The sequence below is a fragment of the Mus caroli genome, chromosome X (genome assembly GCF_900094665.2).
Source record: "Mus caroli chromosome X, CAROLI_EIJ_v1.1, whole genome shotgun sequence".
NCBI lineage: Eukaryota > Metazoa > Chordata > Mammalia > Rodentia > Muridae > Mus > Mus caroli.
The window spans coordinates 141,451,620-141,466,575 of record NC_034589.1 but is presented as its reverse complement, the minus strand read 5'-3'; the positions used below and the strand labels follow the sequence as shown (position 1 = coordinate 141,466,575).

Genomic DNA, 14,956 nt, shown 5'->3' with positions numbered 1-14,956 from the left:
TTGTTCTGTTTTTTGAGACAGGGTTTTTCTGTGTAGCCCTGGCTGTCCTGGAACTCACTCTGTAGACCAGGCTGGCCTCGAACTCAGAAATCCGCCTGCTTCTGCCTCCCGAGTGCTGGGATTAAAGGCGTGCGCCACCACGCCCTGCTGAACACTTTATTTCTTATTCTCATGATTTGATACATAATTGTCATTAAAGTTTTACAAAAAATATGACTTGCTGACCTGCATTGTCTCAAGATTTCCTTTCCAGATTCTTTCCTTTGGAATTCTCAAGTCACATTTGGAGAAGTAAAATGGCAAGTTGGCACATCCTTCTCACTAATACAATCAACAACAAAAATACTAGAAGAAAGGTTACCATGCAATTAACACCAGCATTATTTTGAAAAAACGGGTCTTGATCACAGCCCCCATCAGTCTCTCATTCTCTGTGTAAACACCTTTTCTTCCTTTCAGTAAAGAGGCCACTGTAGAAGTATAAAGGAACATCAGACAACATTTATGACTTACATTAACTCCATAACAGAGAAGAAAACCATAGCAGATACGAACCCTTACACACAGTCAGAAAAGCATGAAGCAAAACCCATTACTGACAGTCATTACAGTGTTGCATCTGGTGTCCTTATAAATACCAGGGCCATACATATACACAAACATATGTTATATATATATATATTTTTCAATTTGAAATAACTTTTTATGTGTGGGATACTAGAAATAAAACCTAGGGCCCTGTGCATGCTAGGCAAGTGATCTACCACTATTTAAGCTTGACTTACTCTACCCAGAGAATTGCTACATAACTGTACCTTCTCCCAGTATGAACATTATGCACAAATATAGGACTTTTGTACAGCTGAGAAATTAACACTGGTAATTCATTAACTGGACTCCTGATTTTATTAGTACTTTATTCAAATACTATGTTTTTAAAGGTTTATTTTATACATTCTAAAATAATTTATACTTTTATTTTAGAATATTGAAAAAGTTAATATTTCTCCTTACAGAGAAATTAGAATATCTCTTTAGAGAAGAGTTAATAATCCATGGTACCTCAAGACATATGGAACCACTAGAACATTATAGTGTTTGGCCAAGGCATGTCCACTGCTTTGATAAAAACCACTACTTGTATATAATTTCTAAAACAAAAATTCCTATATGTAAATGTAAATAAAAAATATCCATCCAATGGCAATAAGTTCCTATTACTAATAATAGATGTTTTTAAATTATTTTTTTAAAACCGGGCGTGGTGGCGCACGCCTTTAATCCCAGCACTCGGGAGGCAGAGGCAGGCGGATTTCTGAGTTCGAGGCCAGCCTGGTCTACAAAGTGAGTNAAAAAAAAAAAATTATTTTTTTAATTCTATAACCAAGAGCTAGAGAGATGCTTCAATGGTTAAAAGCACTTCCTGCTCTTGGTTCCTAGCAACCACGTGGTAGCCCACAACCACCTGTAACTTCAGTTCCAGAGAATCTGATGCCCTCTTTTTGCCTCTACGTGCATGTAATCCACATAAACTCAGGTAGGCACACCCACATAAACATAAAAATAGTAAATAAATAAATCTTTTTTCAGTTCAACCAACTGTTGATACTTAGGCATAAAAGTATATTTAATGCACCACATTTAAAAGAAGATAGGAAAAGATGCATCTAAAGTGCCAATAGTTTATCACTAGTGATAGAAACTTTAAGCACTCTCTTTAGAAATTTCTACAACTTCTAATTCTTAAATGACCTTTCTGTGGAGACCAATGTGCAAATCAATGCCTTAATTCACATTCTACCCAAGAGATGCAAAGAAGCATAAGACGAATGGGCACTCACTCCATCTCACTTGAGGAGGTGGTAGGGCTGAGACACACAGGTCTCTAGTCCTAGCTGTAAGAGTCATGTCCCTCTTCTGACTCACTATCTCCCTCTAATCTAGTTTTTTCAATCGCAATGGATCTGTTTCCTTTGTTCCAAATCCTGCTTCCTGCACATCTGACAAAATGCATAGGCTAAATGAGTACATAGGAATGACCAGATACTGAGTCCATACCTCATCCCTTCCCCTTATCTACCTCTTGCTCTATCTACTTCTATGTTGCCTCTACAGTTTTAAAAAGTCACCTTCAGGTCCTTTATACTAAGGGCAGACTCTGGAGGAGCCCAGCATAGAAGTAAAGCCTCAACTAAAACTCATGGTCTTTAGCTAAGCAAATGTCAGCAAAAACACTGTGTAGTAAATAAGTAAATAGGCTTTCACGTTTCATGTATTAAACAAGGTCAGTTAGTCCAACTGTATTCTGCTCATGTCTTTTTTGTTTAATGTTTTTGAAAGATGCATTTATTTTGTGTATGTGTATACACTGTTTGCTGACACTCCAGAAGAGGGCATCAGATCCTATTACAGTCAGTTGTGAGCCATCATGTGGTTGCTGGGAATTGAACTCAAGACCTCTGGAAGAGCAGCCAGTGCTCTTAACCACTGTCTGCTCATGTCTTTGAAGAAAGATGAATATGGTCAATTCTCATGTGTAATTCCAGATGAAACAGCTATATTTTTATATGTATCCAAGGCATGCAGATGTACTCAATGTCCATATACCAAGAGTAATTCTCCCAAGATTTACCTGAAGTCACTGTCTTGTGAAACAGGATTGGGTTGGCCACCAGGACAAGCAGAAGTGGCAAGTATGTGGTGACATAATGGGGGATGGCATGGTCCAGGCCCTTCTCACACCTTAAAAGAAGAATATCAAAACATTCTCCTTTAAAGAAAAGCTTTGGCTGAGATGGGCCACTTACCTGGAAGCTGAGATAAGAGGTTAGAGCACAGAGGGAAATGCAGTAGTCTGCTCCTAACTATGTCCAAAGGAAATCTGACTCGTTTTTCTTGTCTAAAAACAAGTAATGCATTACAGGGTGTTGAAGAAGATGGGTCATATTCCTGTCTCATGAATGGGAGGAGTAACAGAACATCCCACTGGGGGAACCTTTTAAAGGCCTCCTGGGAAACCAAAAGAATGCAAAAAAACATTCTGGAGTGATAGGTTTCTCTGTACTGTGTCTCTTCACAGTTTTACACACACACACACACACACACACACACACACACACAATTCAAGTGGAGGTGGAAACAAATGAACCCATTAAAGTACTAGGCTTTGAGTACTTGCCCAGTAACATAAATAAGACCCACTCCCTATCCCTGAGCAACTGAGAAACTCAAAATAAAGAAGTTTAAAATTTATAATAAGCTATGTAATGGTGCAGGCCTTTAATCCCAGCACTTGTGAGGTAGAGCCAGCTGAATCTCTGAGTTTGAGACCCACCTAGACTACATAGTGAATTCCAGGACAACTAGAACTATATAATAGAGATTCCCCTGCCTCAAAAAAAAAAAAAGATTTAAAATTAAATATGTTCTTATCATTAATAACAAAACTCTCAACAGTTCTTTTCAGGGCATCTAATGAGAATTTCTACAAATTAATAATTGAAATCATTGGTCAACTTAGGATGCAATGGAAGGCCATGCATTCATGTCATAAAGGTAGGCTCAGATATTGAGAGCAATTGTTGCTCTTGAAGAGGATATGGGTTCAATTCCTAGTACATATATATTTGCAATCATCAGAGGATCCTGTGCCCTCTTCAGATTTCATCAGGCACTGTGTGCATACATAGTGCACATACATACCTGAAGCAAAACACTCATATCCATACTTTTTAATCTGAAAAAAAGAGGGTAAGAACTATCAGCTAGGACACACATGATGTAAGAGAAGAAAAATGGCTGAGAAAAAGTGAGAAGTGAAGCCAAATTAGGGCACAGACAGCTCAGGCACAAAGAGAGAGGTCAATAAGCCTTTATGGTACCTACTCCTAGTACAAACGTTCTTCATCTTTGAAGGCTAAATGTGGTCTGAAAAAAGTCCAGGCCAATCAACAAAACAAGAGAAGGGGGAGAAGAGATTCTGACAGAAAGGCAAAAAGGAAATGACAGATGAAAGTGAGGGTGTACTCAAAGAATGTCCAGGGTTCCAAAACATGGGTAGCACAGGAATAAAAGGTAGTCATGCATCAAGACTAAATCTGAGTCATCTACCCAAAGCATTTGAGTACCGAGGGACTCCTTGCAAGCCATGAATCAATGGAACTCTCAAGCTCACATTTTTTTCTGGGAGTTTCCAGGTCCCACAGGAAAGCATATGAGAAAGGAAAGGACTTTTCAGTTAAGTGTGTTCAACTCTAATAGATATAGTACTGTTGTCTGTTTTTTTTTTTTTTATAACTTCTCCAGAAAGCAGACTATGCCATGAACCTGCACAGAACTCCCTGAGAGTACTAATAGTTGATAAGGTGTAATGGTTTAAATGAGAAATGTCCTCCACAGGCTCAGGTATTTGAACACTTGGTCCCCCGTTAGGAGTGTTATTCAGGAGGTGGTGCACATCCTTGCTGGAAGAAGTAGATCACAGGGTGGTGTTTTTGGATAAAGATGTGATCTCTCAGTTTCTTTTCTTTTCTTTCTTTTCTTTTCCGTTGTTCTTGTTGTTGGTTTTTGGTTTTTGGTTTTTTTTGGTTTTTTCAAGACAGGATTTCTCTGTGTAGTCCTGGCTGTCCTGGAACTCACTCTGTAGACCAGGCTGGCCTCGAACTCAGAAATTCACCTGCCTCTGCCTCCCAAGTGCTGGGATTAAAGGCGTGCGCCACCACACCCGGCAATCTCTCAGTTTCTTGATCCTGCAACCATGGCTGCTACTTGCTAACACACCTCCCCTACCCTATGGACTCTTATCCCTCTGGAAGAGCAAGCTCAAATAAATTCTCTTAAGTTACCTTTAGTCATGGTATTTTATCATAGCAACAGAAAAGTAATTAATAATAAAAAAAGGCAACACCAAAGTGGAGGCACACACGCAACTAAGAAACTGAAAGCAGTCAAAAAAGTTCTACACTATGGGTCAGCAAAGTTATCCTGAGGAAAATATGGTTCATTTATTTCAACTTCATGGTCTCTGTTGCAACTTCTAAATTCTGTCTCTGTAAATCAAAGGCAGCCACAGACAGCACATAAACAAGTATAGCTGTGTTCCAATAAAACTTTATTCATAAACATAGACAAAGGGCAAGACTTGTCAGGAGGTCTCTGCTGTACTGAGCTCTGGTTTAAACATCCCTTAAGTCACAGAGACACTGTTTACCTCTGTCTGTTTTCCATGTAAATTTAGAGTTGTCATACTTAGGACCTTGAGGTTTTATAAGTATCTCCATTTGTGGGGAAGGGATCATCTCAAGGCCTCATGCATGTTAACAAAATTCTCTACCACTAAGTTACCTCCTCTGCCCCTCCCATTTTTTTTCCAGTTGGATTAGCTGTAACTGCTTTTCAGTCCTTATTAGAGGCACACAATAGACCAGGAATTGTCTGAATGATGGGGCTTACCTGAACACAGAAGGGTAGTAGAGCATGACTGCACCCTCCACACAGAGCAGCACAGCCAGGCCCCAGGCCATGATGTGGTACAGCAGGATGGTGCTAGGAGAAAACAGAAGAGGGGTGGCCACAGCTAAGAGGGGCCACAAGGCTACCCAGTGGAAATGACTAGATTAAGTTCTGTTCTGCCCAGAGCTTCCTGTGTTGTTGGTGAGGTGTTGTTGGGTTTACATTTTTGTGGTTTCCAAGGTGAAATTCACATTACATAAAATTTGTTATTTGAAAATGAACAGAGCCAGGGGGTGGTGGCACACGCCTTTAATCCCAGCACCTGGGAGGCAGAGGCAGGCGGATTTCTGAGTTCGAGGCCAGCCTGGTCTACAAAGTGAGTTCCAGGACAGCAAGGGCTACACAGAGAAACCCTGTCTCGAAAAAACAAACCCCCACCCCCCCAAAAAAAAACTATGAACATATATATACAGCTATTTGAGTTCCTGTTTTCAATTCCTTGTGTGTGTGTGTGTGTGTGTGTGTGTGTGTGTGTGTGTGAAATTACTGGGTTAAATAGTATTTTCATGCAGTCAGTCAGTTGTTCTAACTAAACTGGACCCCAGCCCCGTCATATGTAATTGTCTGTAATCCAGCTCTAGGGATCCAGGTGATTCTCTTTTCTGACTTCTTCAGGTATCTGTAGTTACATGCAGAAGGCCCAAGATAGTTACACACATATACACACACGTAAAAGTAAATAATAAATAAAGGGGGTGGATATCTTGCATGAAAATCAGACAAAGAGTACAATCTAAAGGCTCAAACTAAGAAGCTGTGTCTCATGACCTGGTGGGAAACTAGACAGCTCAAGTTCTCCAGGCTATCGGAGAGCTTTCTTTTCTTCCTACTTCCTCTTCACTTCCCATTCCAGGCATAGCTCAAATTCCTGCCATATCCTTTTATCTTTATTTTTGCACATACACACCCAGTCCTATCCTTGTCACTCAATCTCCCAGATGACATGGTCTCCTATATGGTATCAGCAACTCTGAAGAATTAGCTTCACACAATGTCAGCTGATCCCATGGAGCAGTGGACAACATTCAAATAGATGCTTCTTTGTGATTGGGCTCCATTAGTCACACACACTAGCTGCCATTCAAGATTCAACAGGATACCTAGCAAATGACATCCACATCCGATTGGGATACTGACTTTGAAGACTAGCTCTATGAACAAAAAGTAAGCTTGTGGATCAGAACAGTGGACCAGGACCTACACTAAGCAGAGAAAGAAGCAGAGACTGGCATACAAAGCTTCTAGAGAAGAACATTTTGTGCCATTTGTCTGGGAAAACACAAGGAAATGACTCCAGCATATTTTGTCTCCCCCATTGTTGACAGTTCCTGGAGTGGCCATCCGCTGGCCTCACAGGGGCAGGAAGCTGGAGGGGGCACAACAGCAATGTTAGTATTGTCAGAAGTCTAGGCTATATGGAGACCCAGCTACCTCAAAGAAGTTCTCTCTATAAGGGGACTCTATTGTTGATGACAGCAGGATCTGCACATTCCACCACATCCTCCCCATACCTTGGGTCACACTGGATGCATTTTACAGAGTGGGGAGTGGGCAGTCCAGGATGCAAGACCAACCAATTCCATGGTCACCCACACTTTGATTTCTTTTTGCAACAGGTTCTCATTATTCAGTCTGAATTGACCTCCAACTACAGATCCTCCTGCCTCAGTCTCTGGGGTACTTGAGATTACTCAAGTGTGCCCCATGGAGACCCATACTGTCATTTTCTTACAATACCATACCTTTAGTCCAAGGCCTTTTTCAAGATCTCAAGCCCTATCTAATAGTGTTTGAAACCTGTATATTCCACACCAGGATGGAGCTACAGTGAAGAGCTGAAATTCAAGCTTTATATCTATCTTAATTACCTTTCTTGGGATTGGATTTAAAAAAGAAAATATTCTTCTGCCGGACAAAGAAAGCAGGTAAGTGCTGACAGGAGCTCAAAGGACATGTGAAGTTTAGCCACCCACATTTGCCAAGTTGAACCATTGCCTTGGAATTCACAAGATACCTCTCCAGTCTCAGTCTCTCAGTGGCCATCTGTAGAAGCAGCTACACTCATTACCCTGGACACCAGCAGCCTCTTCAAAGGGAAGGATAGAGGATGGAGGCTTTGGAAGTGACATTCCCAGCCCAGATTCATTCCAACCAGTGAGAACATACCTACACTTTGCCTATGACGATAAGAGAGTAGGACTAAGAAGTAGGACTTGTACCAGGCACCAAGGTGAGACTCAGTCTGCAGAAACCTGGCATCTTTGTTGCCTATGCTATACGTGCCCTGCTTCTCTGTAATGGGGAGCTCACTCCATTCCTCACAGTGCCTTTCTTTCTTTCTTTCTTTCTTTCTTTCTTTCTTTCTTTCTTTCTTTCTTTCTTTCTTCCTTTTTTTCTTTCTTTCTTTGGTTTTTCGAGACAGGGTTTCTCTGTGTAGCCCTGGCTGTCCTGGAACTCACTTTGTAGACCAGGCTGGCCTCGAACTCAGAAATCTGCCTGCTTCTGCTTCCCAAGTGCCTGGCTGGCTCCCTTCTCTTAACAGTAGTGGAACACCAGGTCTACACTTAGGTAGATCATTTGCTCTCTCTATGCCTTATTTNTCGAGACAGGGTTTCTCTGTGTAGCCCTGGCTGTCCTGGAACTCACTTTGTAGACCAGGCTGGCCTCGAACTCAGAAATCTGCCTGCCTCTGCCTCCCTAGTGCTGGGATTAAAGACTTGCGCCACCACGCCCGGCTCCACAGTGTGTTTCTTAGCGCTGATAAAACCTTTCCCTTGTAAAGTTTCTGGGACTCCATGTCCCATGGAGTAAATTTTTACAAGATAGGGCATCCTCAGAAGCCATACTCTGCCCAGATCTTCTAAATGCTGGTGGCGGCATCATCATCATCATCATCCTGCCTGCTGGAATGAATGTTTCCCTCAAACTTATTACCAAAGCCCCTGAGTAGTAGGGGACACAATGGGATAATAACCAGGATGTTATTGTGTGGGATGATATTGAATGTGAGGACTCTCACATAGGGTTTACTTCCAAATCTTGCAAATGTTTGATTTCTCCCTCCCCCACTTTTTGTATGTTTATTTTGATTTGGCCACTGGAATTGAACCCAGGGTCTTTTTGTTTGTTTGTTTTTGTTTTTTGTTTTTCAAGACAGGGTTTCTCTGTGTAGCCCTGGCTGTCCTGGAAATCACTCTGTAGACCAGGCTGGCCTCAAACTCAGAAATCTACCTGCCTCTGCCTCTGCCTCCCAAGTGCTGGGATTAAAGGTGTGCTCCACCATGCCCGGCTCCCAGGGTCTCGAATATATATGCTCTTCACTTGAAATTTCCAACAGTCTCTAACTATTTAATTTCCCAAGTTACTTATTTACAAGGTTGTAAGAATCCTGATGCTTTGAATTTGCCATTGGTATCTTACCAAAGTGAGCTGTCATGTGGTAATAGTGGCAAACATATATAATCCAAACACTCAAGAGGCTGAGGCAGGCTGAGCAGTGGTGGCACACGCCTTTAATCCCAGCACTTGGTAGGCAGAGGCAGGTGGATTTCTGAGTTCGAGGCCAGCCTGGTCTACAGAGTGACTTTCAAGACAGCTACACAGAGAAACCCTGTCTCAAGAAACCAAAAAAAAAAAAAAAAAGAAGAAGAAGAAGAAGAAGAAGAAGAAGAAGAAGAAGAAGAAGAAGAAGAAGAAGAAGAAGAAGAAGAAGAAGAAGAAAAGAGGCTGAGGCAGAAGGATTCTAGACTAAAGGGCTAGCCTGGGTTTCATAGTAAGACCAAGTGTCCAAAAATGTTATTATAACAATGAGAAGGCATAGTTATTTCTGGATAGAAGCCCAATTGACAGTTTGATGTATGGTGTGAGCCACACTGCAAAGAACCTTTGAATGCCCAATAGCCTGTCTGAATTTTACTCACAAAACCAGCAAAAACACCCCTATTTGTGTTCCCAGTCAATAAATACCTCCGTCCTGCCGATCTCCTGATCACCAAGTATACATCAACTGCATAGCAAAAGAGCCACCAGAAGCAGGCACTGTACAACAGCTGGATCCACATCTATAATCAACAGGAGTTCAGCATCAAAGATTCGAGCAGCAGGCATGAGGTGTCCTACTCATGCCTTAAATGAGAGGCAGACACAAGTTTTCCTGGAATCATGGGTGAGTGAGCTATCCCATATGGACACATTCTCTGGAACTCAGGGTGGCTGTGACCAATATGAGTATGTATTGGCCCTTTGTTTATATAGTTGGATTTGACATGGAAACTCTGTCATTGGTGTGCTTTTAGACAAGGTAGGTAGAGGTCCATGGTGCCTAGTTTATAATGGAGGAAGGACTCCTGTGGTTTAAGGTAGAAGCTCTCTTTCTGAGAAGGGAAAATTGTGGACCTGAGAAACTCAGACTGTGCTTGGGTAGAAGGGGATGACAAGAGTGGAGTGTGGGTTGCAGCATAAAATCAATGTACCTTACTAAAGTTGGTTGAGACAGGGTAGTCATTGGAATGTATTTAGGAAAACAAAGGGAGTGTGAATGGAATTAAGCTGGGAATTCTGTAGAGAAACTGAGACTCCATATGGCATCCATGCCCTCTACATCATTCCTGTGAGGGGCAGTGCAGTGCAGAAAGCATAGCATGTTTTTCTGTATGAAATATAGGTATTTGCTGAATGATTTATTTATACAAAAATTTCAGACAAAATATTTAATGTACATTTAAATATATTTCATTTAGAAAAACACATCCAATCTCTTCGTTTTTCTCTGTAGCTGGCTTTGATTGGAGCCGTGGACACATTATGGAGAGGGTATATATGTATGTATGTGTGTGTGTGTAAGGGGAAAGCTGAGACACTGATAGGGTCGGGTCATTCTTAGACTTCTGTGTCCATCTGTACCCCAGGTTCACACTGATTCCTGTTCCTCAAGTCCAGGGCAAGACCTGAGAATTACATTCCTCACAGCTCCCAGTGTCTGCTCTGCTGACTTTGAAGACCACCCTGTAGAAGGAGCAAAGGGAGGAGAGTGAACAAAGGAAGGTAACTTACTGCGCTCCCCACACAGAAAGCAGCAGGCCAAATGTCTGTTCCATTCACATTGGAAATGTTTTCAATGAACTCTGGGTAGGCTATCCACACTGTGGACCTGATAACGATTCCTGTATGAGAATTAGAGAATAAAAAACTATTTGTTCCTAATTCAAATCTGAAGCAATCTGGTTGCTTTAGGGGGAGGGATGTAAAAAAGAAAACAAAGGGAGGAAAGAAAGGAGAAAAACAGACATGTTGGTGTATAATGATAAAGAAGAAAATGAAGGCCGAGCATCTGAGTTAATTTTTACTGTCAGAGTTGTCCCAAGCACTTCATTATCTAATCAAACTATAAGCAGAAACAGCATTGACCCTCATTTGTTTGGTGTTTGGGAATTACAGCACCACTAGCAGATCTATATTTTTCACCTGTATCTTTTAATATTCATGTTAGGTACTCATGATATAAGGAGCTGGGAAGATGCATATGTACCACTATGCAGCAATCCATAACATATGTGCTGAGTAATGCACTACTGTTCCTAAACTCTTAAAGCCATATCTTCTAATCACTAAGCCATTCCTAATAATAAAAAAAAAATAATAGCTTTTCTGAAAAGTACTTTAGAATTGTCAGCAATCTAGCTCTTCTTGGAGCTCAATAAAGGTTAGAGGAGAAACTAGGTAGGCATTGTGGTGCAGGATCACGTGTCATTGACTTAAGCCCTCCAGAGGCAGTAGCAGCATTACCTCTCCATAAATTCACTATGGTCACATAATGGGCCTGTCTTCATAGATCTAAAACTGGGCCAGGGGCCTGTGAGATGAGTACTCGTATTTCATATCTTTCAGAAGGGTCAGTCCTCAGCCCTCTCCTGACTTCTGTCCCATATCTACCACCTCATTTACATGATGTTCTGAAGGACAGTGTCCTTTTCCTACTCAAAATATTTAGATACCTCATTATTTCAAAACATTTAGGTTACATGACTAAATTGAATTGATATTGCTATCTACCCTGAGAATATCCTTAAGGAATCAAGAAAACACCAGATTGAATTATCTTGCACTAAACATGATCTATCCCTCGTGGAAAGAAAATAGCTTTTCCAAATATGAGAGAGTGACCTGGGATTTACAGCGTATTCATCTGAACTCAAACTCTTCAGTAAACCTAGTCACATTTTTGTGACTCTCAGCAATGGGACAAAGCAGGTCTGGGCCTTGGCACAGTCAGTCACCTGTATCCAGGGACCTTCTCAAGGTGAAGTACACAGGAAGATGAACACAGGACACACAGCCTTTACCTCAAGGACAAAGAGCAATGACTGAAAACTGCAGTTCTCACACAGGCACAGCACCATCAGGAAATGGCAAAGCATAGACAGAATTTGGGTCTTATTTAACAGTCTCACTATCGCAGACCATATAGGAAACAAATGAATAATACACATGATATGGAGAACTTGGTTTTAATTATTTTAAAGTACAAGTGGCATTGGTGTTACACTGCACAGATATTTTTTTCACTGCACAAATTTTTTAGTTTTTTTTTTTTTTTTAAACTGGAACTTAACAGACAGAAATGCACCAAGTCTGGAATTTGCTTCCAATTAACCCAGCTAGGAGGAAGGGAGAAAGAGAAAGAGAGAGAGAGAGAGAGAGAGAGAGAGAGAGAGAGAGAGAGAGAGGAGAGCGAGAGAGGAGAGAGAGAAGAGAATTCTGCAAAGCTAGAGGAGGGACATCTGGAGATTCAGGATACTTCCTTATAATTGTAGACTACCATCATGCATATTGGACAGTTTCCACACAAAGCAGATAAAATAAGTCTAGCTTAGAACTCAGTAAAGTTTATTATGCTCTAGTCGAAAGAGGATATTGGCAAATTCATTTTGCTAAGGGCCAGGTAGTTAACTATGATTTTGCTTTGGTTTGGTTTAGTTTTTTGTGGACCACGGTATCTATTTCCAGCTTTGTACTCTGTCCTAGCAGGGCTAATAGGGTCTCAGATCAGGAGCAGCAGATGCTGGGCAGTGATATATTCCCATAAAACATTATGTAAATTAACGCAGCACTTACAAGCCATCTATCTTCTCTGGGGAGCAGAAAAGATTTTAAAGTGTTGTACCAGATAGCACTTTTTGTACTTGAGGGGCCGTAGATAGAGCTGCTTGGTAGAGCTTTTACCCAGGGGCCCTGGTAATTTCCACAACAGCTCAAAAGACAGTACTTTCAGACAGTGTTTCAAAACAAAAACAAAACAAACAACAAATAAACACAGAAGAAAGAACATGCGCAGGGTAGTTGTGGCCCATGCCTTTAATCCCAGCACTTGGGAGGCAGAGGCAGGCATATTTCTGAGTTCAAGGCCAGCCTGGTCTATAGAGTGACTTCCAGGACAGCCAGGGGCCAGGGTTATACAGAGAAACCCTGTCTCTAAAAGCCAAAAAAAAGAGAAAAAACAAAAAACAAAAAACAAAAAAAGGACATACATACAGATGAAGGTGTCTGGTGTCTATTTCTTCTCATAGAGCTAACCAAGGACCTGCAGTTTTGTTTCTGGATTTTAACTACACCTGATGTCTGAGGTTTCCCTAATAAGTTCCACTAACAAACTCAACAGGATACTTTTGTTAAAGTTCCATGGACGTTAATTTTACCAGTCACTCTGCAGAATTCTCTAGTACTATCCAGTCACCAGGTAAATAGATCCAGCCCTGCTCTGGACCCAAGAGCCAGTCACATATCTCAAAGCTTTTATCTGTTCTCAAACCTAGACTACCCTCTGAGGCCACGCATCTTGGCCAGAGCAAATCCCAAACAGTGAATTCTGTACCATCCTTAAGCGAGGGCAGATCCCGTGAACCCAGTACATTCCACCCTGCCAGCTGCATATCCTAACCCCAAAGAGCTGGCTGCGCGCCCTTACCCAGGCAGCCAAGCAAGTCACAGGCGGTGGCAGCACGGAGGATGTGGACTGAGGCGGCTGGGGATGTCGCAGGCGCCCTGTGACCAACAGATCGGCGCCCTGATAGGAATTGAAGGAGGCCAAGCACCAGGCGGAGAGTGGCGCTTCCCAGGCACAGCGCATGGAACACCCGCGGTTGGAAGCTCAGCACCAGCTGTGTGGCTGCATCCCACGTAGGGCAGCAGAAAATTCCCAGGCGCGGGGAGGCCATTCTTCTTGCTCAGGGACCGGTCTCTGGTTTGTGGAACCCACAGCTTTCAGCTTTTCCTGATCAGGTGCTGGGCTGGTGAGGGAGATTGGGCGTCATGTGCCCTGTGCCTCTTCCCGAACCTCAGCCCTTAGGCTGCAAAGCTCCTGGCTCCATGGGGGCGGTGTGCCCTCCTCAAAGGCCACGAGGACTCACGAGGCTAATGCTGGATATGCAGAGGGAGAGATGGGGGAGGAGCGCCAGAAGTGGGAAAGGGATAGCCATTTTTCCATCCACCAGGCCTTCCTTGTACCTTACCTCTACAAAACCTGCAACCCCTAACCTGCCATTTTCTCTTAACTGGTCTCTCTGGAGAGCTACGTCCCATTAATCAGACAGTTCCTGTTTCTGTCAGTGACATCTTCATGTGATGCCTGAGATGCAACCTACTGATGTTTATCCACTAAGACTGGCTCCTCTGAATACATCCAAGAAAGAAATAGTATCTTTCTCTGTGGCCCTTTCTCATGGAAGCCCACAGAGACCTTCCATTTAAATTAACGACATCTTTAATTCCAGCACTTTGGAGACAAAGGCAAGCCTCACATCTATCATGGTCTACACAGTGAGTTCCATGCCAGCTAACACTACACAGTGAGATCTTGTCTCAAATAAGCAAACACCAAATAAACAAACAACTTATACACACACACACTAAAATTAAATGAATATCCAGCACCAACTTCAGGGTTTTACCTTTATGTTTCTGAGACAGGGTCTGACTTTGTATACCAGACTGACCTAGAACCCACATAAATCCATTTGTCTCTACATTCAGAGTAGTGGTATTAAAATGGTGTGCTATCACCCTAGGCCAACTGATACACCTATGTTCATGGATGGTGAAACAGGACCAAGATGATTACCAGAGGGGTGGGAATTTTCCAATTTAAAGCTTCCTGTTTAGTCTAGTTTACTTCTAGTTTTACTCTAGCCAGGTTTATTAGTGTACACCTTTAATCCCAGCACTTGGGAGGCAGAGGCAGGCAGATCTCTGTGAGTCTGAAGCCAGCCTGGTCTACAGAGTGAGCTCCTTGACTAATAGGGCCACAAAGAGACCTTATCTCAAAATTAAAAACAAAAAGGTTTACTCCAGGACTCCTTAAATCCCACCATGTACCTGCTAGGTCAGTGGCCTTTTAGAAGTCCCACTCCAGTCAAGCCTGTATTCTCTGACAATGATGAGGAATCTGGCA

At 42.2% G+C, this 14,956-nt stretch overlaps 1 protein-coding gene across 1 annotated transcript in view; it reads right to left on the bottom strand.

The window, feature by feature from the left end:
* The window catches only part of Gpr143 (G protein-coupled receptor 143), a 25,708-nt gene extending 11,946 nt beyond the window's left edge, over nucleotides 1-13,762 (bottom strand). Inside the window, exons 1-6 of the mRNA XM_021154006.1 lie at nucleotides 13,475-13,762; nucleotides 10,564-10,673; nucleotides 9,478-9,572; nucleotides 5,452-5,544; nucleotides 2,633-2,742; nucleotides 362-470 (exon numbers count right to left, since the gene is read on the bottom strand). Of these exons, the coding sequence (XP_021009665.1) occupies nucleotides 362-470; nucleotides 2,633-2,742; nucleotides 5,452-5,544; nucleotides 9,478-9,572; nucleotides 10,564-10,673; nucleotides 13,475-13,724 (767 nt within the window). The 5' untranslated portion in view covers nucleotides 13,725-13,762. The remainder of the gene's footprint in view (nucleotides 1-361; nucleotides 471-2,632; nucleotides 2,743-5,451; nucleotides 5,545-9,477; nucleotides 9,573-10,563; nucleotides 10,674-13,474) is intronic.
* Between the last annotated feature and the right edge of the window lie 1,194 nt (nucleotides 13,763-14,956).